The 24444-nt window shown below is 39.0% G+C and overlaps 1 protein-coding gene across 1 annotated transcript in view; it reads left to right on the plus strand.

Moving 5' to 3' along the window:
• BARD1 (BRCA1 associated RING domain 1) overlaps positions 1 to 24444 on the plus strand; it is a 50342-nt gene that overhangs the window by 2874 nt on the left and 23024 nt on the right. The window contains exons 2-6 of the mRNA XM_009285140.1: positions 94 to 150; positions 3836 to 3981; positions 10764 to 11764; positions 20571 to 20651; positions 21359 to 21531. Of these exons, the coding sequence (XP_009283415.1) occupies positions 94 to 150; positions 3836 to 3981; positions 10764 to 11764; positions 20571 to 20651; positions 21359 to 21531 (1458 nt within the window). The remainder of the gene's footprint in view (positions 1 to 93; positions 151 to 3835; positions 3982 to 10763; positions 11765 to 20570; positions 20652 to 21358; positions 21532 to 24444) is intronic.

Below are 24444 nucleotides of genomic sequence, written 5' to 3' on the forward strand. Positions count from 1 at the left end.
AGCCGCGGGGGGTGGGAGGTGCCCGCCGCTGGCGCTGTGCCCTTAAGGCTGTGTGTGTTAATACTGCCGCGTTTGTCCTTCCTCTGCCCACAGCGCCGGCGTCCTGCGGGAGCCCGTGTCCCTGGGGCAGTGCGAGCACGTCTTCTGCCTGTAAGTAGCGTGGTGCGCCGGGGCTCGGCCGCCCCGCCTCCCTCCCCGGGTCGCCGGCGCTTCGAAGGGCGCCCCCAGATCCCCTCCTTCATTGCTTTAGAGAACGGGCTGGCGCCTTAAGGAGGTGGGCACTGGTGGTGCTTTCTGGCCGGGGAGAGGAAGGGGGAGCTGCTATCCTCCATTAGGTCCAGCTCGCTATTCTGGGGCAGGTGTCTGGCTTGCTAGAGCGAAGGCCTGGCTTTCTGAGTGCTGGTTTAGGCTTTGGGATGTTTGCCTGGTGTAAAGGGAACCCTCAGTCTGATGGGGGAGGTGCCCACTCGTAGTGGGGTAGGAGGTGAAACCAACTTCCAGTTCTCGTCATCTCCAACTCTTTCCTCCTCCTCCCTTCAAAACAAATAAAAAAGAGCAGCCTGGAAAGATGCTTCCTGTTTCCAAGGGGGTTTTGCTCTGCTTGAGAGGATTGGGTGCTGCTTGTCATTGCTTTGGCCTTCTGCTATGCTAATGGCTTTGCTCCTTCAGATCTGCCACTGTAACTGTTCCTATATTTATGTCCATCCAAACATGCTCGGATAGCATGAGTACCTCTACTTATAGTTTGTCAAATAATCTGAGTGTTTAAAAAAAAACTGAGTTAAGTTAGAAATATCCTGCTAACGGGGCAGATCTGAGGAGGTGGTAGTCACTTGGCCTGTCTTAGGACAGCTCACTGCATCGTTGGTACACACAGAGTCTGAAATGTTTATGCCCCAGAACCTCATTTCGGGAAGGTGGTGGAACCTTCTGGCTGTCCTGTATGTTGCTGCTCTTCACGCATGCAAATGCAAGCACGGGGAGTTAAAAGGTCAGTCATATATCTTAAACAGTTTCTCTGCACAGTACAGATGTGAGCTGTCTATTAAAATCCTATGCATGTTATGGTGGAGAGGATAGACACTTTCCAACCTCTGCTTGTAAGCCAGTCTTAGATATTCAGCTTTGCCTCTTGTTAATGCTGTAGTGAGTATGTTAATAAAAGCAGAGGAAAACCCTGCCTCCTTCCCTCCCTCCCTCCCTCGTGGCTGTGTATTCACTCCCTGTCTTCAGCTGCACCTTTCTAATGGGAGCTTAAAGTGTTGAAAGCCTGAAGAGTAAAATACTAGCAAATGATTTTCTTGCATTTTAAGAAATAACTGATTATGGGACAGATGCCCTCAGCATCTCTTCCCCCCAGTATGGATGTATTAAAAGATGCACAAATGATTTATTTCTATCCAGACGCGGGTTCTTTCCCAGCTTTGGCCATTAATTGCTGTAGATGATTCTGCCATCTGAAGCAAATTTTTTTGTTACTTGTTCCATTTGTACTACCTGTCCACAGAGTACTTGGTAAAAGAATCGCCAGAAGCTTGTACAAGTTATTTATAAATATGTTCATAACTATCTTATTAAATGTTTTTTTCTCAGGTGCAGTGTGGGTTGCTGAAGGGTAGTGTAAGGGTGGCTTAATAAACATAATTGTTTAGTTGTTGGGCATCTAAGGCCTTGTGGTTTTATTTTGGATAATTCCAGTGTATTCTAGGTGATAGATTTCAAACACCCACTGTTGAAGGTTTTTTTTTTTTAAGAAGAAATTTCAAGACATCAGAAGATGATGCACTTTGCATTGATGAGGCTGGAAAGAATAGCTAATAGGAGTCTTAAGCACTCATTAGCAGCTATTTCTTACTCCAGAAAAAGAGTTTATTTGCTACTATCCAAGTTATTGTTATACCTGATCTTTTCTCTTTTGTATGCCTGACCTTTTAGTCATCAATTTAATGTGTCCTCTGATGACCGAGTCTTGGATAGCGGCTATTTTTTTAAATAAACCTAAGGAAATTTAGATTAATTTGTTTACCAGCAAATTTGGTAGGGCATGGATTGAATTTACAGTATTCCGACATGCACTGATTCTGATCCATTGCTAAAGACAGATATTTATTAATATACCTGGGAAGGAGTGGGGTGAATGGATGGAGCTGGCTTCTGATATATGAAGTGAAATATGTGAAATTAATGAACTGCAATAATCAGGTCACAGATAATGTAACTGTTTCTCCCTCAGCATGGGTTTTATTATGGGCAGGGATTTTTATTAAGATCAGTTTCTACAGTTTTATCTGAGTAACTCTACTAAGTTAGTTACAGTCATTGTCCATTAACTATAAAAACCCAACAGCTAGAAGTAATTAGGAAATGTCGTGGTATAAAAGTCATTCTGCATTTCCTTTGCACTACCTTTTACAGACATGGGAGACCTGAGGCCAACTTTCCTAGAGAACGAGACCTGGTTGGTTCTTATCTTTGTTCCAAGTGATTTGTCAATGTCATCTAGAATATGTCAAAGCCAAGACTTGTACTTCAGTCTCCTGATCATAGCAGTGTCTCAACCATGAGGTCCTCTGCCTGCTTGGGGCAGGCTGTTTAAAGCACAAAACATACCTAGCAGCAATTTTTACATACCAGATTTCCTGTCTTGGAATTAACTGAAGGCATGATACTTGTGTAGTGTTTGAGGGAGAGATACCAGTGCAGAGAACAGATCTGAAATTAACTCTCCTCTTAAGGAAAGTGGTGGCAGTTATAATTCTGTTATAGTTAACTGATATGCTACTAGTTTTGGGGTGTATGACTGTCAGCTTCCAAGCTGACTATATGTTTAGAGTCTAGATGCATAGACTTTGGTCTTCCTCTCCAGGTAGCAGTGCCTTGAATTACTTGCATTCTGTTCCTCTGAATGTTTAGCATGATCTGCTCACATTTAATTTTATACCTTTGGTTAGACTTGTGCGTGCTACATGGTGGTAAGGTAACGGAGACTTTTTGAAATTAATTCAATCTTGGGTATGTGAAATTATAACATATTTAATAGGATAGATTGGAGCTGAGAAGTAACAATGGCCCTTGAACGTTGCAGTTCAGATGGCAAATCATAAGGTCCTCTCACTGGACTAATCAAATGAATAAAAGACTTTAGGCTCATATGGGAAGAGTAGTATTACTAAGAAGCTACAAGTGTTAAATGACCTTTACTGAGTAAATCTATTTCCCCACCCACCCTGCCTTGATCATCTCCTGACATAAATGCTCTGAAAGAGAAAAGTGATGGAATATTCTGAACACCTGGAGATCCTCGTGGGACTTCTTACAGAAAAGTGTTCAGACAGGTGAAACTTCACAATATCAAGAAAATTAAGTAGGAAAAAGTGGAAATGACAGTTTACTACGGGTTGGCTTTCTGTCACTTGTTTAAAAATAGAAGGCTGCATAAGAATAGCCCTGCCTTTAGCTGAGATGTAAAAGAATGTGTAGTTTTAACTGTTCAAGCCTAATTATGTCCTGTTATCTGGGACAAACAGCAACAGAGCTTTAGCATACCTTGAAAATTTGGATCAGCTTGTGAGTCTGTAGGAGTCACAAGATACTATGTCTTTCATGACAGTGTCCTGACAAGGCTCTGGGCTTGGCTTGCTTAACTATGGCTTGTCACTTGCCGTGATAAATATGTCCTTTCCTACATTTGTGACTAACTCATGTGGGCTTTACAATAGTGGTTTGTCAATGCTAAAATAAGAGATTCTTACTGATTGTTTGGCTGTGAAAAGGTTGATAGCGAGTACAGTAGATAACTTATGCTAGATAATGGATTTTTACATTTGACTTTCAGATCTTGCGTGGGTGACTGTGTTGGCACAGAATGCCCAGTGTGCCACATGCCAGCCTGGGTGCAAGATGCACAGATAAACCGGCAACTAGATAACATGATTCAGCTTTGCAGCAAACTGCGGCATCTACTGGATGCGGACACCTCAGGTAAGAGCAAACCTGGGTCTCTGACAGCCATTGAATCCAGACGGCTCCGTTTCATTTCACGAGCTTTATAGAGAATGAGCAGTGCAGCCCTGTTTAAGATTCTGAAAGGCTGTTCCAAATCATGTTTGGAAAATTTGATGTGAAGAGAACTGTCTGTATGCATTGCTCATTCTTTGAATCTGTTTTACTAAGAAATCTGCATGGGCGGGTTAGTCCATAATTCATTAGAATCTGTCTTCCAAAATTAGACGAAAGTGGGATAGATTCCCAAGTCACGAGGCAGTTAGTTGCACAAACCAGGGGCACAAGTTGTCATATCTTGTGCTCTTAGGGGAGCACAAATGTGTAATGTTCTGCAGTGTACACTTCTTTAGGGGGGCCCTGTTAAAGGATTAATGCATATATTCTCTTGCCTCTTGTGTATTTGTGCACCAAGGCGTGCATGCTGTCCCAGTAATTTTCAGTTTAGGGTTTTTGCACATGGAAAAAATTATCTGTGTTCCTTGCCTAAAAGGGGAAGGAGGCAAGTCTGAACTCATTTATTTTCTGGTGCCTAACAATCAGCTAGTCTGCTACAATGGAATTTTGTCATTGCTGACTGTGCAATGAGATTGCAGAGATCGTACTCTGGGAATTCATCTCTTTATCAAATTTTAGGCTGATTGTCAAAGTAGGAAAAAATGAAGTGAAATGAGCGTAGGTGAATGTATGTCTCTTCTGCAAGCCCAGAGAGGAGCAATTTATGTAATACCAAGTTTTAGAAAACATTCATTTAGCTGTCAGATACAGAAAAGGTAATTCTTGCTTCATTGTTGCTTTCTAATATGTTTGTCTAAATTAAAGATTCTTTTTCTAAGTCTAATCCCATCAGCACTTTCATGTTCATTTATGGGGTAGCTCTTTATTGACATCAAAATACATTGAAGCAAGGAGGCTGGAAGCCTATGTCCAACTGTAAAGGAATACATTTTATACAGATATAAAATCCTACGGTGATTAAATCTTCTGGAGCATAGAAAATGCAGATGATGGCTTAAATAGGATTTTAGGGAAACATTTTAAGTGGTGAAGGCTTTTAAAAACATAGTTGGAGGAGAATCTCTGAGAGGAGCTATTTGTGATGCTATAAATAAAGCATCTAAAATACAGTATCATAGTATTGATACTGTTTAGATATTTTGGAGAACTCTTACAGATGGATTAACTCTTACAAATCAGTCTGTTTCACTGTACTAGAAGTTGCATAATACATTTAATCCTATAGTTCTTCTAAAATAAGGTTTGCATGGTGTGGTTAAACCATAGGATAAAATGAGGTTCTTTTTATTGTTCCTTGTTCTAACATAAAAGCAGCACAAAACTGAAGTTTACAAGAGCGTTTTATTTGGAGCTAAAGCTACGAACTGATGTGGGAGATTACTTTCCGTTACTTGTAGTCCTTGCCCTGTACTAAGGATTAATGGCCTTTTGGATGTTTCATACTGAGGTTAAGGGAAAAACCTCCTGAGTTGGTGATAGTTCACTGTTGGGAATGGTTTGCACACCTCTGACAACAGCCAATTATGTGTTGTACTGTAGCAAACCACAGGATGCTGTAGCTTTAGAGATTTTGAGAGAAAATCCTTTAGGATGTTTTGTCACTCATCTCTGGCAAATCTGTCACCTCCCATAGATGTATGTCTTGAACTTAATGTATACAAAGTGAAATATGTTTGAGTTTGGAGAATCAGGGCCTCTCTTGTTAAGAAGTTGCTTTCATGTTCTTACGGCACTGTAATTCTGCCATGTTCCTGTCAACAATATTTTCTTTTCTTTTTTTGTTAGAAGGTCAGAAATTGTATTTTATGTTCCAGTAAAGGAAACGGACCGAAAAATCAGTCTTTCTGTGGAGGAAAGGAAGAGAAGCAATTGAAAAAGGAATCTTTCCGTATATTTGGTTTATATCCCTTTTGTGTATTTGTTTTATATGCCTTGTTTTGAGACAATTGTGGCTTGTCTCAAGGCCTCTCAAAATGAGATCCTTGTTCATTTTTTAATCAGACCTAGTGAATGCAGTGAGTTGTGTGTGTTGTCTTTAAAAAAACCACAGAACTACTGTGACTGAAAAGGATAGGGTTAAGCTCACGTGTTGAATATTTCAAGTATAAAAATCCCTGTACCCTAAGTTCCACAGTAGATATGAGAGGGATCTCACTTTATACTCCATTGGGATAGGAATAGCTTTTTGCCAAAGTAGTGTGTTCTAAGAAGCAGCAGCAAGTAATTCAGGAAAGTCTGCACAAAACAGCTAATACTTCCCTTTTAAATTAAAGTGAAGCACAGGAAGTGACACAGAATAGTACTGGGGCGACTGAAGGGGAATTGGCAAACAATGAACCTGAAACTGGCTAGAAAGTGCAAACTATAGGTAGCAAATGCTGAGTCCCAAAATGAATTAACTTGTTAGAGATGTTATATTCTCAGTTTGTGGCAAGGTGAGGAGAGCTGTCTGACCTTTTCACCACCTAGTGTTGTACCTTTACGAGGGTAATGGGAAGCTATCTGGTTGGAAGGCTTCATAAATGGGATGTCTGCACCTCAGAATCTTCAGCTCTAATGTTGCAGAGTTCAAGGCATGTTGAGAATTTGAGTTGATGGGATGATAGATTTTGTATGTGGGCAATTAGTAAGAACTTGTTGAATCATGGACATAGCGTATATAGTATAGTAGAGATGAAGAAGGTTGATTTACGGTAATGACTTTGAAAGTAAATTTCTAAATACTTCAGATTTTTCTGTGTGATATTCTTTAAAAAGAAGAGATTGTGGTAAACTTTCACAACAACCATTTCTAGATGATTTTACCTTATTCTTTGTAACATAATCTGCTTCACTCTAACACAGTCAAACAGCAAGCCTTCCTCCCCTCTTCTCATACAGAGCTAGACCTTGCAGGTGTTGGTCAAAGCTTCCTAAGCTCGTGTTGATGCTGGTGGACAGTAGGAGAGATTAACTTTTGATTAGCCTTATAGTATCATAATTTAGTTTCACATTTACTGATGTGGAGGGAAAGATGTTGAACGCCTGTTGTAACAGATTACATTGCATTTCATGTATGCTATGACATCTTTCATAATAGCTAAAGACGAGTTTTTGAATAGCTGGAATTTCTCCCTTTTTCCCCCTGTGTTGAATACTTAACTTGCAAAGTAATCATTCTTCAGTGAAGGCACTAATGTTGCACAGATGGTACCAAAGCACTTCCCTTTGATTTTTAATAAGGGACTAGTTTGTCAAAGAGATTTCTCAACTTCTGTTCTGAAACCCATAATAGAGAATAATTTGAAAGGCACACAATGTGCATCATTATATTCCTTTGATGCAGATTAATGATAGCTAAACCACATTTTCTAATTGCTCCTTTTTTTCCTGCTCTAGCCTGTTATTGCACTACAGCAGAACTTGGAGATGTAGCTCTCTAGTTGCAAGGTGCTGTGTATCTCCTAATATTTTTGTCTACTCTCAACCCTTTTAACACTTAAGAAATTCAAATGAAGAATTAAGAAATTTAAATGTCAGCATTAAGAAACTTGTGCTTATTATGTGCAAATAAGTAATTTAGAAAGAATTCAGTTAATACATTGTGTATATGAATGTTACGTTTAATCGGTAATGGAGAGTAAATTTACTGCATTTATTATAGACTGATTCTAATACTGTTATTGTGGATAGTCTTTACACTATTGCAGATACTTAAAATCTAGAATTAGTAAGGCATGCTTTACTGATTTACCTTGTCTCAATGCATCTCTAAAAATTTGGTGAGGATACTTCTTATGTATTAAAGAATTAAATCTTAATCATATATAGTAATTTTCTCATTCCTGTTGAGACGCAAGCTCTGGCTTCCAACTTGGTGACAGCAAAGTATTCCTTTGGATCGATTTTTCTATGAGCAATTTTCTCTGAAGGTAGTTTAACTGAATGCACTTAGCTACCAGATAATACCCTCTTTATATAAATTAACATTTACATATTAAACCATGAGAACTTATTTTCAGTTTCTTAGCAGTGTGTCTCTTCTCTCTCTCCCTCTCGCAGTTCTGGGTCCATCAAAGGATTAGATTTTCAGGGAGGGTAGATTGGCCATTTTTCCTTATTACTTCTCCTCCCTACCTTGTACGTTTTGGAAATGGAGGAAAGGGGCAGCAGAGTCTAAAAATAACGTTTTTTGCAGATGCTATACAGAACTGTTCAGGTAAAGTTGATGTTAGCTACAGAATATTCAGAAGGATGGAGTTATTGAAGAATGGCTGAGAGACAACACACACCCTGGCAGAAATTGTGGTTTCTTCCCCAGTAGGCTATGGAGATGCCCTGGGTGTGCAGGGCTGACCTCTCAATGTGACAGATCTCTTTCACAGTATGCATGGCCTTTTAATCATGTTCTGCAAGTGCCTCCCTGTTCTAAAACATGCAACATACTGTTTTACACCTAAAGTAGTTGCATGTGAGGAAAAATAATCCTAGGAAAGTATTTATGTGGTGTATTTTCAGCAGGTTATAAAAAATCCTAACTAGTAAGTCCATGCTGAGCAACCAGTAATGAACAGATCAGTTTAACAACCCTTGTGGTTGATTTTTCACGAGCTTTCTCGCTGCCAGAAGTGGTATATACATAGCTTCCAGTGTAAATACTTAATTGCGTTATGCTGCTTTAGATCCTACTTCTGAAGGACAGTGCCTTTGATTGAATTTGTCACTTGGACTTTAAAGTCTTACTGTGCTATACACATCAAAAGGAATTCTGGCCATCACAACATTGTTGCACAAATTACTTTTGCAAACTGATTTTATTCTTCCTTTTTACTTGGAGATGACTAATAGTTCTAGCAAGGTAAATATTTTAGAAGGAAATCTGCTAGTTGTGTAAACAGTGAAGGCAAGTAAATAGTAACTGTGTTTTATATTTTGCATCTGTTTGCAATTACGCTCTTCCTTTTTTTTAGATGTTATCGTCAGAATGAAATTGGATATGATAACTTTCTGAAGGCTAGCTAGTTATGAGATTTCAGTCTCAATTTCAGTGCTTTTTTTTCCTGTTTGCACCAAGCCCAACCCTACAGGAAAACCAAATAGGTGCATTTCTGTGCTTGATGATTATCTTTAGATACCTAAATGATTGATTAGCTAGCCTCAAAGCTGTATTCTTAAAGACACTTTTGGTCTGATGCCTTACATACTCCTCTAGCCAAATCTCCTAATACCTAGCATGTTTTACTTCAAGGGGTAAGTAGGGTAATGTAAATCAAGATTGAGGAAACATTTAACCTTGAAATATTGCTTTAAAAGAAAACTGCAAATGTCTATTTTGGTGTTGAATTACTAGCTATACGATTCTGGTTTAAGTGAAATTTCAAACTTTTTTGTGGCTAAGGGATTTGGACTAGTTTGTCTGCTATCTGTGAGTTTATTACAGCTTGCTGTGGAAAACAGGCTATAGCTACTAACACCAAAAATAGAAGAGAAGGTATGGAGAAGACAAATTATCCTTAGAAAGTTAATGCACTGAAGTGAAAGTAACACGTTGTAGTGAGTGTCTGTCTTTCACTTTTAGTAATTGAGACGTGATATAGTTTATTTCAAGAATGTTTAAAAACCCCACTAATCTTGGTCTTAGTTCTGTTTAAAAGTAATAATATTAATACCCTACTTGCCTCACTAGGCAAAATTAATATTGGTTTTGTGCTTGATTGCTATAAATTACCAGACTTTTGTGAATGGTAGTTTAGTCCCTGAGGCTGGAGGCAACATAAAGAATGAGTTGTACGTTTACTTTGGAGGACTTGTCCAAATAACCAAAAATAACTTAGGTTTCCAAGAAGGAATCTGTAAAAAAAAAATCTGTTATAGCTCTTTTGCACTGAAAGAGTTGCTGTCAGATTAAATTAGTGTCTAACTTAGAGGTCACTTTATGCTCCTTAATTTATTCTTAAGCCATTGAGGACACCATTTATAGTCCTTGTACTCAACTGTTATCTCATGCACTGGGAGTACAGGATATTCCTCCATCATCTTGGTTGTTGATTTGTAATATGCTGTACGATGTGACTTATAAAATTGCTTCACTGCATATTTTTAAAGAAATGTTTGAGATCATCAAAATGTGTAGCTTCCTTGGAATTATTTACTACCAAGGGGTAAAGGATCAAATGACAGGACACAGTTACTTACAGATTTTCTATATATTCCTCTGATTCATCTGCTATGTCTGTGGAATCAGTCAAAATTTCTCAGGAATGTTCAACATTCTTATAAGGATGTTATTTTCGCTTGCTCGCAGTTATGCTCCCTGTTCATCTTCAGATGAATTGTAATATCTTTTCAGAAAATTGTTTCTGTGCTCTTTTGTGTATGCGCAGACTACTTTGGGTTTTCCTTGGAAATAGGTTTAACAGTGAGAGAACCAGCTTCTATCCTCTTTATAATCTGGTCAGAAATCTTCTATGCACATGCTGCTTTGCGAACCCAGACTATTGAGGAAATTTCTCTACCAGGGTGCTCACTTGCCTAGTGGATAGCTCTAGCTGCACTGGGATCCCTGAACTCCAGAGTGGCGTGTGACCTTGCCAGTTGTTTTAAAGCCATTACATGTGTCTCTTCAGAAGAAATGAAGGCATTCATATGTTGTATTTAGTAACACTTCATCAGTTGTTACAGTTGTTATTCTGATCTTTTTTCTTTGTGATCTTTTACTGAAAAGTACTCTGTAAATTATTTTTCCTCTTCCCTGATGCACTTAGATTCAACAGAAGATCTGTCCATACCAACTGACTCAGACTTTGGAAAAAAGAATAAGAAGGAACAGGTAAAAATGTGGTTCAGCCCAAGAAGTAGGAAGATTCGATGCATCCTGAACAAGAGTCAGCCTGAGTCTAAAAGTGATGACCTTTGTCAAGACACACCTTCAATTTATGATTTCTTTCCTTCCCCTCCTCGTGAAAAGCCCTCCAAGCCGACAAAAAAGCCAACACAGAGACAGAGTAAGAAGATGAAGAAGAAACGTCTAGCAGACATTAACAAAGTGTGGAGCTTACAGAAGCCTGAGCAGAAAGGAGGAGTTGAGGAGAAGACTCCCAAGGAAAAGCGTGTGACTGTCTGCAGTCAACCGGTAGTTCTGTGCACTCCAGAACCAAGTAGCCCTGAAGAGACACTTCAGCAGGAGTCTGTAAAGGAAGCTGACTCCAGCAAAAATACAGAAAGTGTGGAAATACCGCCACAGGTAAAATCCTCAGAGAAGAAAGATAACAGTGAGGTTGTGTGCCTTGCACAAGTCAGCAAGGAAAAAAATTGTGCTACAGAGACATCACTGTCAACAGAAAATGAAACTACGCCTTTAAAACGTGGAAGGGAGCAATCCAGACTTCCAGTTACTTCTCAGTCTAAAAGACCAAGAAGAACTGAGAGGAACATTATTGGGAAGTCAGTCAGTCAGTCAGATTGCTTAGAGGAGTTACCTCAGGGTTGCCCCATCTCCCCAGTGACTGAACACAAGACCCCAGCTCAGAATTCTTCCTCTGTATCGAAACTCACTGACACCGTAATGAAGACAAGAAGCTCTGCACTCTTTCAAGCAATAAATAGTCCTTCACTTTCAAAATCTCCCTCTACCCCATCTACTTCTAAGACTTGTAATCAAGTAGGAATACCGCACAGTCCTTCTGTGTTGAAGTCCCCTGGTGGTAACACAATTGCCAGAAGAAATTACAAAGGAGAGACTTTGCTCCATGTTGCTTCCATCAAGGTAGGAACATCATCTTCTAGTTCAACTTTAAACAGGGGTTTAAAAAGACAATATTGTATTAAAAATATCCTGGAAAGCAGTTACTTCAGTACATCCTATTTCTTGGGGGGAAATCTCATCTTGTGGTCTTTTTCTTCTAGGTTTATTGGGGAGTTTCCAACCTTACTCTCTGATTTCATGAATGGATGATCAAAGATGGTTATACTTGAGAGACGCAATGTACTACAGTGTCAGTTATACCTATGACTTCTAGGAAGTGATAAGCATTCAAATGCTTTGGCCTTATGTGCCAGAAAGCTGTCTCTGTGATTTGTCATAAGGAGTTTAGCTAAGTAATTCAGATCTCACTGAGTGATCTTGATCAGTTTAACTTGACCTGGTAACTCAGCCAGGACAAGATCTGAATTACCTACATAAAGATAACTCTATGCAACCTTAATTGAGGTGAACTATTTTATAATCTTTGAGATCCTCGATCTAATGCAAGTGTTGGCTCAAGAGGAATGAAATGCTGCACCCTGTGATTCCCATGCTAAGCCCTATGCTCTGAGCATGCTGTCCTCACAGATAGTAGAGAAGGGAGAATTAAGAGAGAGTTGGAATGTTCTCAGTAGACTTCACTTATGTAGGATCAATGTTATTCTTGGAATGACAGCTGTCACTCATTTTGCTGTTATTATCTTAGCCAGTTCCTGCTGTGGTAGAACTTCATGGCTTTGCTCTCTGCAAGGGCTGTCTTTCCCTATTACAATGTAAAAGCTGCATGCAGGTAGAGTGAATTGAATGCTTATAGTCAAACTCATCAGATGCACTAATATGGCAGCTCTCTTCTGAGAGGTCATTTCAAAGAGTTTGTAGTCTGGCAATTTAAATGTACTTTGTGCTAAATCATAATATAGAAATACTGTGTGGTTAATAAACTGCCTATACTGGTAGAATTGATTCGCCTGTAAGCATCCTGACATTTATACAGCACTTCTATTTGTTGAGACAAAGGCTGTTCTTGATAAATAACTGTGTCCTCTTTCAAAGGCATTCTAATAAGCCACTCCTGCTGCACGAGACCTTTTTAAATGGAAGTGGCAGCTGAGCTGAGTTGAGTTCAAATATCTTACTTGCCATTAATATGGAATTAGGGAGGAGAAAAGGAAATGTTGTCCTCACAGAACTCGAGCTTTAAAGGGTAGATCTCTTGTTACCTCTCATCATAAGTCCTGTATATTCCTTTTTATTAAAGCACTGTTTACAAATTATCCTTCCATGATTTTCTGGGAATTTGTAAGGAATACTATTATGACTGACTGGTTCTAAAAAAAATTGATCTACCTTGTCAAATTTTCACACAGGTATTGTTTCCAGCAATACATCTGATACTTATTGTGAGATTTGGAGTAAACAGTGATATGCCAATAATGTGGCTTTTCATTGCAAAGAATTTTGAAGATAAATGAGTAGAAAAATGATTGATGCTATAGACAAAAAGAATAAACAAGTTTTGGCTATCCAAGGTTAGTAGCGTGGCTGGCACTGCTTGTTGGCATTGGTACAGCCCTCTGAGAAAGGGATAGGGCTATTTCAGAGGGCTGAAAAGCTGACCTCCAGCTGTAGTGTAGGCAGTGGGGTGGGCAGACACATGAATACTTTTTTCAGTCCTGTGTGTGAATTCATTTTGGTGTCTTCTTTTAATGTTTATAATTATTGAGCTAAAATGTGAAGTTGCTTCTGTTCCTCATTAGTTCTGCTGTGGTTTTAATTCATCGATTCTGTTTGCATTGAGGTGCTCATTAGTGAAGGCTTGTTTAACTAGGTAAGGCTTCAGGGTGATCTCAAAGTTACCACTCTCTTTTAAAGGTAATTAAAATAAGGCAAGGAAAGTGGTCTTTTGGTTATGGTCTTGGTTTACTTGCATGTATCTTTGTTTCCAGCTACTAAACTTCCAATGCAACTCCAAATGCAAGAAAGTTGTTCTACTGTCTCTGAACCTCAGATCCTCATCTGTAGAGGGAGGTTATACAGATTATCTCCTTTCGTTTGTGTTCTTTGTTCTTGTTATATAGCTTAATCATGGGTACATTATGGTATTCCTAAGAAGATGCTGCATCCCCTGGTAGCCAGTAAATGTTGGCACAGTTACTAGTTCATGTCAAAGTGGATTAAGACTAAGTTGCTCAAGCCAGATGATGTGAGGACTTGGTCTTTCTAGAGAACTATTGGTCATGGGTTTTGCTAACATTTTACTTTTGTGAAGCAGTGAACAAGAAAGAGTGGTGATTAATTGCCATGAATCTGCTGGGGATGTGTGGCAATTGCAAGAAAACATTTTTTTGCATTCAAGTATCTTTTGTATAACCTGTATGTTTCTAGATCACTCTTCTAAGCTGTAGGAACCCTGCTATGGAACTGATAAATGTGTTTTCTCAAAGAAGCTGGTCTTGAAAATACTAGGCTTTATACTGTATGTATATTCTCATTGTTGTTTGGGTTTTTTTTTTTTTCCAAAATAGCCCTGTCATTTTTTTCTGTTTCTGGAAGAAGTATTTCTCTTCCAGTTTTTTTTTATAGGTGTTTTTTTTCTTTGTTCTGCCCCCAGCCAGTAATGTTTTTCAATGTGTGTAATGGGAAACAGACTTGTAGCTGCCACCCTCCCCCCCCAAAGTGAAATAAAGTCTAACTCTCTGGGACTTCATTAATTATAAAAATAAATCTGTATTATTTTCATTAGCTGTTAGTCTAATACCCTGAATTTAATTAAAGCTAATTGAGTTCTCCCTTTTTCTTATTTGAAAGAGATAATAAACAACATTATCAGGCATTAAAATTAAGTGTATTGTGCTGTTTCAAATGATTCTGAGGGATTGTCCCTGTTTACTACTACTAGTTATTAACTTACTGAAATCAAAATGGTTCTCAAGAAAGGTTCTAGTGTGGATGAACTTAATGCTGAGTTAAACTAATAAATTAAAATAAATGTGGCTCTTCCCATAGCAAACAGCCATCATGTTTATCTTCTTCCATAGTCATTAAAGGTAAAACTTCCAGTTAGTTAAAATACAAAACATGACCTATTGCACTCATAATATTCTAAACTGGTGGGAAATTGCCCAATCAACAACCCTTTCACATAGGAATTTTTTTACAGTAAAATAATGAGTTGTTCACAGGACTAGCTCTTATGTGGCAATTAAAAATGCAGCACAGTACTACTTAACTAGTTAGTACAGAGTCTTAAATCTACTATGGAGAGAAAAAAAATCAATGGTTTCTTGGTACAGTATTTCACGTCTTGGTTGTACCTATGTTTCTTCTGCATTGACAAGGGAGATGATGGGGCAGTTCACAGTGTGGAATGGCTGCCACTACGGATTCCAGAACGAGGAATAGCAAACTGCAATGCAACAAGGTAACAGAGGACCATGGCAACAGCCACACTGTAACAAAAGAGTGGATGGGAGGTAGCTGGGAAAAGGTTTTGATTTTTATGCTTCAAGTCAAAAGCGATTAGAGAGTTGTCCCTGTTCTGAGGAAAGAAGAAATTGCATCTATGCAGAGCATCTACTTAGTCTGAAGAAAGAGAGAAGGAGCACTGGGACTACTTTTAGTTACCTCTTGTTCCAGGGACCCTTTAGTTTTGACGGTTGACCGGGAGGGCCTTCATAAAGGCTTCACCCATGGCTAGCTGGCTGTGCTGGGCTCTTCATATTCATTATACTTAACACTGTAATAACTATTAGATAATTCCTTCCGAGCCTGTGAGACCGTTCTTCCTTTTTATTGCTTTGTTACCAGTTAATGACACATTAGAAAGTGAAAGAAGATTTTGTGGTTTTGTGAGCATGTGATGGCCAACATCAGAATACCTTTTAGATACTTTTTCAGGTGTCTCTGACCTAGTCAGCTGTGCAGTTGTTCACTTTTGGTACCAGATGGGTAAGTATCGTGGTTGAGTGTTGGGTCACACGTGTCCATGCGAGGAACGTCTCCCCTCCTGCCTTTCCTCTTGAGCCTTTGGGTACAAGAGGGGAGTTGTGCTGCTGCACAGCCAGATGCTCCCAGCCTCCCCTGAACAAAAGGCAGTGGATGGACAGCATTATTCCTGCCAGCTGCTTCACAGTGAATGAATGCATCCGTTGGTCCAAGGTCTTTTTGTCCAGACCTCGTGATTTTGTGTGGCAGGTGACTTAGCTGCGTATATAATACCCATTTCACTGCAGAAATGGGGTCTGCTGGCAGAAACTGGCAGGATGACTCAGATAGAGGTGTAGCACCTGAGACTGCTTTGGAGTTGTAGTTTGGCATTGATTCTCTAATGTTAAAGCCAAGTGGTACTGGAATGGTAAGCAGCCTCCTGATTATGGGTGGTATCCAGCAGGTAGCTTAGGACAAATATGAAGCAGCGTAATGGTTTCAAATGCAGAACTTAAGAATATGAAAATTGGCCGTGAGTCAAAGCAATCCATCTTCCCAAGCGCTGATTTGAAAGCTTAGAAACAAATTGCCATTTCTTTTTTGGTAATGCTTGGTTGTTACTTCTCTTGTTTCTGAGGTGGGTTAAACTTAACTTCTTGAATGTTTGCTTTTTGTTAAAGGTTAAGCATAGCTACTTGTATGCTTGTTAGTTAATAAATGGTCTGCTGGGTAGGGAATTAATTTAGAGAAATTTTAGGTGAGAAATTTGCTGGTTCCTGGAAAGAGGTGATTGGAGCATTCACAATTATTATAAGCACTCTGTAATTCATTTTTGCCCTCTTTGACCACTTATCATGAATTGTAAATAACCTTGTTTTCCTCCCCACTGCCATAACTTAAACAAGCAAATGTATTTGGATTTGAAAGGGTTTTTTTGTTCGTTTGTTTGACCTAAAGATTGAAGTCACTTGGTTACCTTTGCAAATAAATGGAGAAGTGTTTGGTTGATGTGGTACAGATTTTTAGTTTCATCTTCATGTACTGCCCTAATTCTTTGGGTCTGTCTTTTGAACTGGTAGAATATGTTTTCATTAACTTAATAATTTAAATGTGACTTTTGGGTGGAAAATATCTATGGTTAACGGCGCTAGGAAAGGGTCAAGTGGAAAAAAAACCACCTAGAAAATAGGGCTAAAAGAACACTTGCAGTTCTTCTTAACCATCTGTCTGCATTAACATCGTGACACAATTGACTTGGAAAAAAAAAAAAAACAAAACCTTGCCTAAGCCAAGTGAGGATGACTTTTGGGTGGAAAATATCTATGGTTAACGGCGCTAGGAAAGGGTCAAGTGGAAAAAAAACCACCTAGAAAATAGGGCTAAAAGAACACTTGCAGTTCTTCTTATAACCATCTGTGCATTAACATCGTGACACAATTGACTTGGAAAAAAACAAAAAACAAAACCTTGTCTAAGCCAAGTGAGGATGGTTTTCTGGGCTTATGCCATCTGTGTCTGCAGGAACTAAATTCTCATTGGGAGGGACGTGTTTGTAAAGCTGTGTAAATACCCTTCTCTGTGTAAGCTAATGCTGTCTTCTAGATCTGCCAACAGATGGCCCCAATGCCTTTCTTGCTTCTGTGGTTTTCAGAGCTTCCTTAAGCTGTAGCAGAGGAAGAGCAAACTCATTGCATTATTGTGTTGTCTCTATACATAAGCTTGTTTATGAGCTTAAAATGTCATTTGCTTTGTTTCTTCCAAAAGGAAAATCTTACATTCTGCAGTAGTTTCTGCCTCTTCAGAAGCTGGTTGTAATCCTTCATTGATAATGAGATTTAAAAATAAACACTTCCCTGTGAATTGTTGATGTTACCGTTTTTCTACCTGGTGTTTGTCCTGTTCTGTACTTCTAAACAAGTAGTATCTCCAATTATGTTTCCACTCTGCTGTTGCTACAGACTGCTAAGACAAGCTGTGAGGGCCCCTCCTCGTATCATCTGGTATGGTTATGATTCCGTATTTGGGACCGGTGATCTTATGCTGGCACTGCTAGATCAAGTAAACTCAAGGGGCTAAATGTACAAAGTCTATTTCAATACTAGTCAAAGCACAACTTCATGAAGCATGTTGTTGAATTAGTAATCTCAAAGCAATAGGTGGGTATAGGTGTAGTCTCTTCTGCTTTCTTGTGGAGGGAAGGCACATGGTATTTAGATATTTGTGGCTAGGATGTGCACCTACCACGTGCTTAGCCTTTCTTGTTTAGAGTTGAGCAAAACGTTTATTAACTTTTAAATGTGTGAGTAATTCCATCAACTCTGACAGAATTGGTCAATGTGTTAACTGCACTTTTTTTACTTTTGGATCACTATCAGATGATGGTGGTCCTCATTGCAGGAGGGACCCTAACACATGTCTGCTAAGGATCTGCTTCTTGAAATTTCATCTTCCTCTCTTCAACTAAATATTCACAATATCATAACTGACTGAAGAGCTGCTGAGGGGACAAAAGGCATGTTCTCCTGTGGATGTTGTTAGTACTGGTGTCCACACCAGCAACATTTCCTTTTATAAAACTGCAGTACTGTTTTACAAATCAATATTCACATAACTGTTCTGAAAAGCTGTGATACTACCTAATGCTCACACAAATTACTAACTATGCTTACTGCTCTAAAGGAGTACTCTTGAAATGTCAAACCCTTGCTGTACACGTTTGCAAACTTAACTTTAAATGATAAGCTCGGATCTCACTCATTATAGATAATTGTATATTCTCTCTGTAGAAAAAGATCTAATGCTGAGCACTGTCTTAGCTGCCTCTGAATAACTCTTCAGATTTGATGCATGTCTATTACCTTGCAACCATAAAGTATTCCAACAGCAGCGTATTCTTTAATTGCTTTGAAAGGTAACATTTTGCTGGGACATCTAGGTTGTGAATATAATCCATGAAATTTATCTCTGTGTTAATTTGCTTTGACTGTTGTAAAGCCAGTGATTCTCAGCATTTTTTTTGGTGAATTTTGAGTTTCCAATTGTTGCTTGCTGGATTTATTTCTGCTGAGCAGAGTCTGTCTTAATATTTTCTCTAACTAAAGAGCAAAGACTAAAGCTATTTTGTTTTTCCAAAGTGTTCCTTGATAACAAAAAAAGGGATTAAGATTATTTTTTTTGTATTTAAAGCTTAATTTAATAGTCTCCCACTTTTTCTAAGGTAGACTGTGGTGTAACAGTTAGGAATTCCTTAACTTGCCACTACTTACGGGCACAGAACTTTCTGTATATCATGGATTAAACTTCTCTTCCCCCTTCCAGGTCCTAATATTTTATATATTGCAAGTTTGGCCAAGGGCAAGAGCTAGATACTAGTTTGTTTATTAGTCTCTTCATTGGGGATCACAATACCCTGGTCTAGGTAAAGGTGTTAGTGGTCATCTTAAAAATGCTTGGTTGGGGCGGATCCTAAAAAAACAACCCCTGCCACCCCCAAACCTCCCCGCAAACCTAAAATAAAAAGAATTGGGGCATTGGTGGCAAGCCATGCAGAAACTTGAGGCCTACTGTGCTAGTTTAGCCTTTGAAAAGCTTGCATTATTTAGGTAGTTTTGGTCATTAGATGACAGTTGACAATCTCCTCCTTCCCTGTTACTCTGTCAGCTGAGAAATAGTGCATAACTCCTCCTAATCTGTAATAGTGCAGGTAAATCATTGTTTTGGCCTGAGAGGCGGTACCGGATGCTGAGAGGTGTGGGACAGCCTGGCCACAGTTGTGTACCTGCAGCTGTGGAGGGTTCCCAGCACTGTAGCAAAAATTTTGGAACAGAATTCATGGTGCCTCTTCCAGGAGGGCAGACCTTTGCAGTTGCTGCTCTGTAGTAACGAATGCCAGAAGCAGTAACTGGCTGACGTGGCACAAAGTGAGTTTTAAGTACCAACATGCTGGGGTGCAGACGGTGCTGCGAAAGGAGAAGGGGGTCAGAGTCTGTTTGGTTTCAAGTCTCTTTGGGTTACTTTTCCTACCTGCTTTTAAGAAGACCTGCACTGCAGAGATTTCCTTGCCTCAGTTTCTGCAGGAGGCTTCACCTTGCCTATTTATAGCTGCATCTGTAAATGCTCCAATCTTATTACCACTTTCTCTCTTATACTTGCCTCTTAAGAATGTCAAAACCTCTGATTCACAAATTCTGCCCAGTTGCTTCCTTCACTTTGTCTGTACTCAGCCTCTTTCCTCTTCCCATAATCTCTGCATCAGTTTCCACCCTTTTCCACATACAGTTCCTTGCTTATAGTAAAAACTGAATATAGTGTTCTTCCAAAAAAGCAAATGAAAACTATTTTGGTAGAATAACTGTCAGAGAAAGTGTCAGTGAGATTCAACATGAGTAGTAATTGCAGTGTTAAATAAAACTCTTTCCCTCTTCCTTTTGACTTGTGGGAAAATAATTTATAGAAGCTTGTCAGGCTTATTAATCTATTTCACCTATGCATGTTTCTAGCCAGTTACTTAGATTAGTTTAAAAAAAATCCAGTCTGAAGGACAAAGACATTCTGAATAAATGTTCCTGATTTTAATCCTTGCAGTTGACTCTAGTGGACAGATTGCAATCAGCACAAACTTGTCCATTTATTCTGACTTAAGTCTGTTATGTGCATTGTTTTTATCTAAAAATATATATTTGTGTAAAATGTGTAGGTGCTTCTAAATGAACAGTAATGATAAACTGTGGTCTCCAAACCAGTTAAGTTTTTGGTATTCTGACAATATCTAAATGGAAGGCTTGTATCATTACATTTTTATTGCAGCTAAACTTATAATTCTGCATCTCATAAATTTTTCTTGTCTTTGTGTATCTTCTTCATTACTTTTTAATAACTGGTTTTTTTTGTTCCTATGTAGGGTGACTTAGCAGCTGTTGAACAGCTGCTGAAAAATGGGGCAGATCCCAATGTCAAAGACAACGCTGGCTGGACACCACTGGTGAGTGTGGAAGACTTTTTTTCTGTTATCTGTCTTCTAATCAGATTTCACTTCATCCCTCCTTTCCTCTCCCATATTTTAGTTCCCTTTGCATGCATTTAGGTGACAAAGAATTATGCAAAGTGAAGAAGTGAAGATAAACAAGTTTAAAAGAATTTATTGGCAACTACTGACCTGTCCTCTCCTTTGCTGGGGTAGGGCATGCCAAAAAATCTATCAGCCTGCGATTCTGCAAATGCAGAAAATATAACTATGATAACTAGAAAACGGTCAATTGCAGATAATGTGTATATTTTATGGGTTCTTAATGTCCTCAGTGTTTTTTACCATTTTGGAAATATATCGAGTAGTTGAATGAAAAAATTGCTCACTTGAATTACAGAAAATAAGCAAAAGGTACTTTTCGACCATGACTACTTCCTCTCCTGAAGAATACTCTTGACAGTGTCTGTAATCTGGGAGGCTTTGTTCCCTGTAGTCTAATTTGCACACAATTAGCCTTTGTTCAGTTCTTCTCTGTGCTTTTTATTAATGCTACGTTCCAAGGTTAATTCATGTCAGGAATGTAATGCTGTATCCTTGCATCGTCTTCCCCGACCATTTACTGAGAGGTGTTTGAAAATGAATGTGTTAACTGGTGTGACAGAAGGCCTTCCTCTGAATTCTGTTTCACTTGAGTTTCCCCTCTTACGGATTTACCCAACTAGCACGAGGCATGTAATCATGGGCACAAAGAAGTGGTGGAGCTGTTGCTACAATACAAGGCGTTAGTGAATACTACGGGGTATCAGAACGACTCGCCACTTCATGATGCTGCCAAGAATGGGCATGTGAGCATTGCGGAGCTGCTGCTTTTGCATGGTGCCTCCCGTGATGCAGTGTAAGTAGATGTGGAATGTTATTTTAACTGCTGCATTAGCTGTAGCTACAACTTCCAGGGTGTATGTTAAGTAAATATGAAGCAAAGCTAGTAATAAATGTGATTTATTTGAAGTGAAGGGGTGGGTGTTAAACATATGCTCTGCTATACTTATATCCTCCTTTTCCAGGTAGGTGTTTCCTTTCCATTTTGCTTTGTCCTAAGCTTTTTCTGAGGACATCTGAGTCAGATAGCTGGAGTATTGGAGGTGGTATTAGGAAAGTAACAAAATATGCTTACCTTATTCTTACACTTTCCTGTTGGCATCTTGTTATAGCTACTGTCAGATCTAAGATGCTCAGCTAGATGAGTTTTGAACTGCTACAGCTGTTTTTTCTTTTTACTTTTACTACACTACTTGCTAGCAGAAGGTGTTTCAGTCCAGTCTCTTCTACCTTCACAAATGACATAGACACAGGCTGAGATTTGGGGAGTGTGTTTTATTTTTTTCCATTCTGGATCAAAGCATTAATCCTTGGTACACTTTTTAATTAAAAATAAAGCTTAGAAATATTTTCAGTTGAATCTTCTATACAGTTATGCTTCCTGAAGATTTTTAAATTTGTGTATAGGAGGTGCTAAAGAATCTGTCAGTCTATGAATAACCCTGCAAGCTATTAGTATTTCAGACACTAAATGCGGTTTTAGGTGTTGTAGTATTGCTGTTATGCCAGGGCCTGTGTGTATAAAATTTGAGTCCAATGCATGTTGTCAATAGGTGCGTGTATATAGTAACATGATAGGATGAAGTCTTGCATGACATGAATTTATTTGCCAGCTGCATAAAGAAGCATAAACAAGTTCAGCTCTCAATATTTGCTCTTGAAGCTTACAGAATTAAGGTACTATGTGGAAAAGCATAGCGTTTTCAGAAACAGTCCTAATCTTGAATATACTGGAGTTTAGAAAAAACTGAAACAACAAAACAAACCCACAAAACTTTAGCATGAAAAAGTAAAACAAGGATCAATTGTTCATCTTCACTTTGTTCTTGAACAACAAAGACGAGCGCATTACACCTTGAAAAGCTGACAGCTTCAGAAACTAATTTTCAAGCCACTTGAATATCGGGAACTGCTTGTGTGACACTTATCACTTGTCTATCTGGTATTTGAAAGCGTAGCACAGCCAACAGCTTTGATGCAAGGTTTTGATGGGACTTAAGCACTGGTAGATTTGCACAGCCAAGTCTCCAAATGCCAACACTGGACTCCTCAGGTCTCTTTATTAGCCTTAGTCTCTGCCGCATGTGTTCACACAAACTGAGATGAAGCTGAACCTCTTTCAGCTCATTCTACATGAGCAAACATGACTTTATATTGAAACAGAAGCTTTTTAATCATGGAAGGAGAGATTTATGTAAAACTTAAGCTCTGTCTTAGCTTTTTACTGAATACAGGTAATGTTCAGTTGTATATTAAAACAACGTGACATAGGATATGTCACAACTCTGCAACTAGCTCCCTCTTGCAGTACCTCTAAGTATCAAAAAGGCTTCTAACCCACTTCTAAGTATGCACTGTTTTTGACTTAATCTCCAGGGTACTTGGAATCTCTAGTGTGTGGTGTGAATAAATATATGTACATTTTTTCTTTTAACTTAAAATCTTTTTTGGGAACAAATTTAGCTGCCTTTAATCTTTGTTTCATTTGTCTGGCAAAAGGAACCACAGGTGCTTTGGCAAAAATCTGGTCCTGTACGTCCCCCCTGGAAAAATCGAGGCTTCCAAATCTTTTGTAGGCTCTCTATCTCTGGCTGAAATGCTACTGTGCATGTTACTATTGCATTGATGATGGAAAGGGGTTGGGAGGTTTTTTCCCCCTATTTTTACAGAGAGCATCGGAGACACAGAGAAAGGGATGTACAAGCAAAGTGTTCAGGCTTGAATAGTAAGACTTTACTGACCTCTTCCAAACACTACCAAGAAACAATAGAAACAAGAACAGTATGTCTGAGACTTCTGAGAATGTCTTGTGCCTCCCTTCCTTCCTGTGCCCTGCTAGCTTCCAGCAATGAATTGTGCCATGATCTCACCCTGGATCATGACTTTGCAAATCTTACAGGTTTTTTTTTCTTCTGCCAATGCCTCTGGTAGTTGTAGTCCTAATTAAACAGTGGTTGGATTTGTCTAGATAAGTGGATTTGAAGCTTCTTTAATGTAGAAGGTTTAAATATTTTTTTTCTAGTGGATGCAGGTACCCTTATAATGAAGTCACATCTGACAAGAAGCTTGCTTTTCTTCAGTGACTTTTTTCCTAGGTCCCTGAGACCTGCAGACCACAATTTTAAAAACAGGAGGCGAGAGCAGGGTGATCACTTAAGATGGTGCAATTATAGTTCTTTTCAGTATGACTAGTTATAATTGGCCTCTTTGTACTTAATGCAGGATCTGCTCACCTTCACATCATTACTCTAGGATCTTTAAAGTAGAAATTGAGCAGTGATGAGTAGAACTTGCATCTCTTCTCAAAGGTTTATTTTCTTTAGGAATATACCTGAGGAGTCGCTTAACTTTAGAAGTATGCAAATTTTAGTTTGCATTGTTTTGTTTTTTTTGTGTATGAAACTCTAGTCCTTTTGTGGGCTCTTCAGGCTCTCAATGAACTAACTTTCAGCCCAGGAAAGGGCCCTCTATCCTAGCATATTAAAGTAATTCTTCATTACCTCACAGGGGTGGGGAGGAAAGTTTAGGGAGTGTTTTGATTGTATAGAGCTCAACGATTGTGATGATGATACGGTCGAGTGTTTATGGGTAAGGATGAGGGGGAAGGCCAACAAGGCAGATATCCTGCTGGGAGTCTGTTATAGACCACCCAACCAGGTTGAAGAGGCGGATGAAGCATTCTACAAGCGGCTGGCAGAAGTCTCTCAAT

The sequence above is a fragment of the Aptenodytes forsteri genome, unplaced genomic scaffold (genome assembly GCF_000699145.1).
Source record: "Aptenodytes forsteri isolate BGI_AS27 unplaced genomic scaffold, ASM69914v1 Scaffold264, whole genome shotgun sequence".
NCBI lineage: Eukaryota > Metazoa > Chordata > Aves > Sphenisciformes > Spheniscidae > Aptenodytes > Aptenodytes forsteri.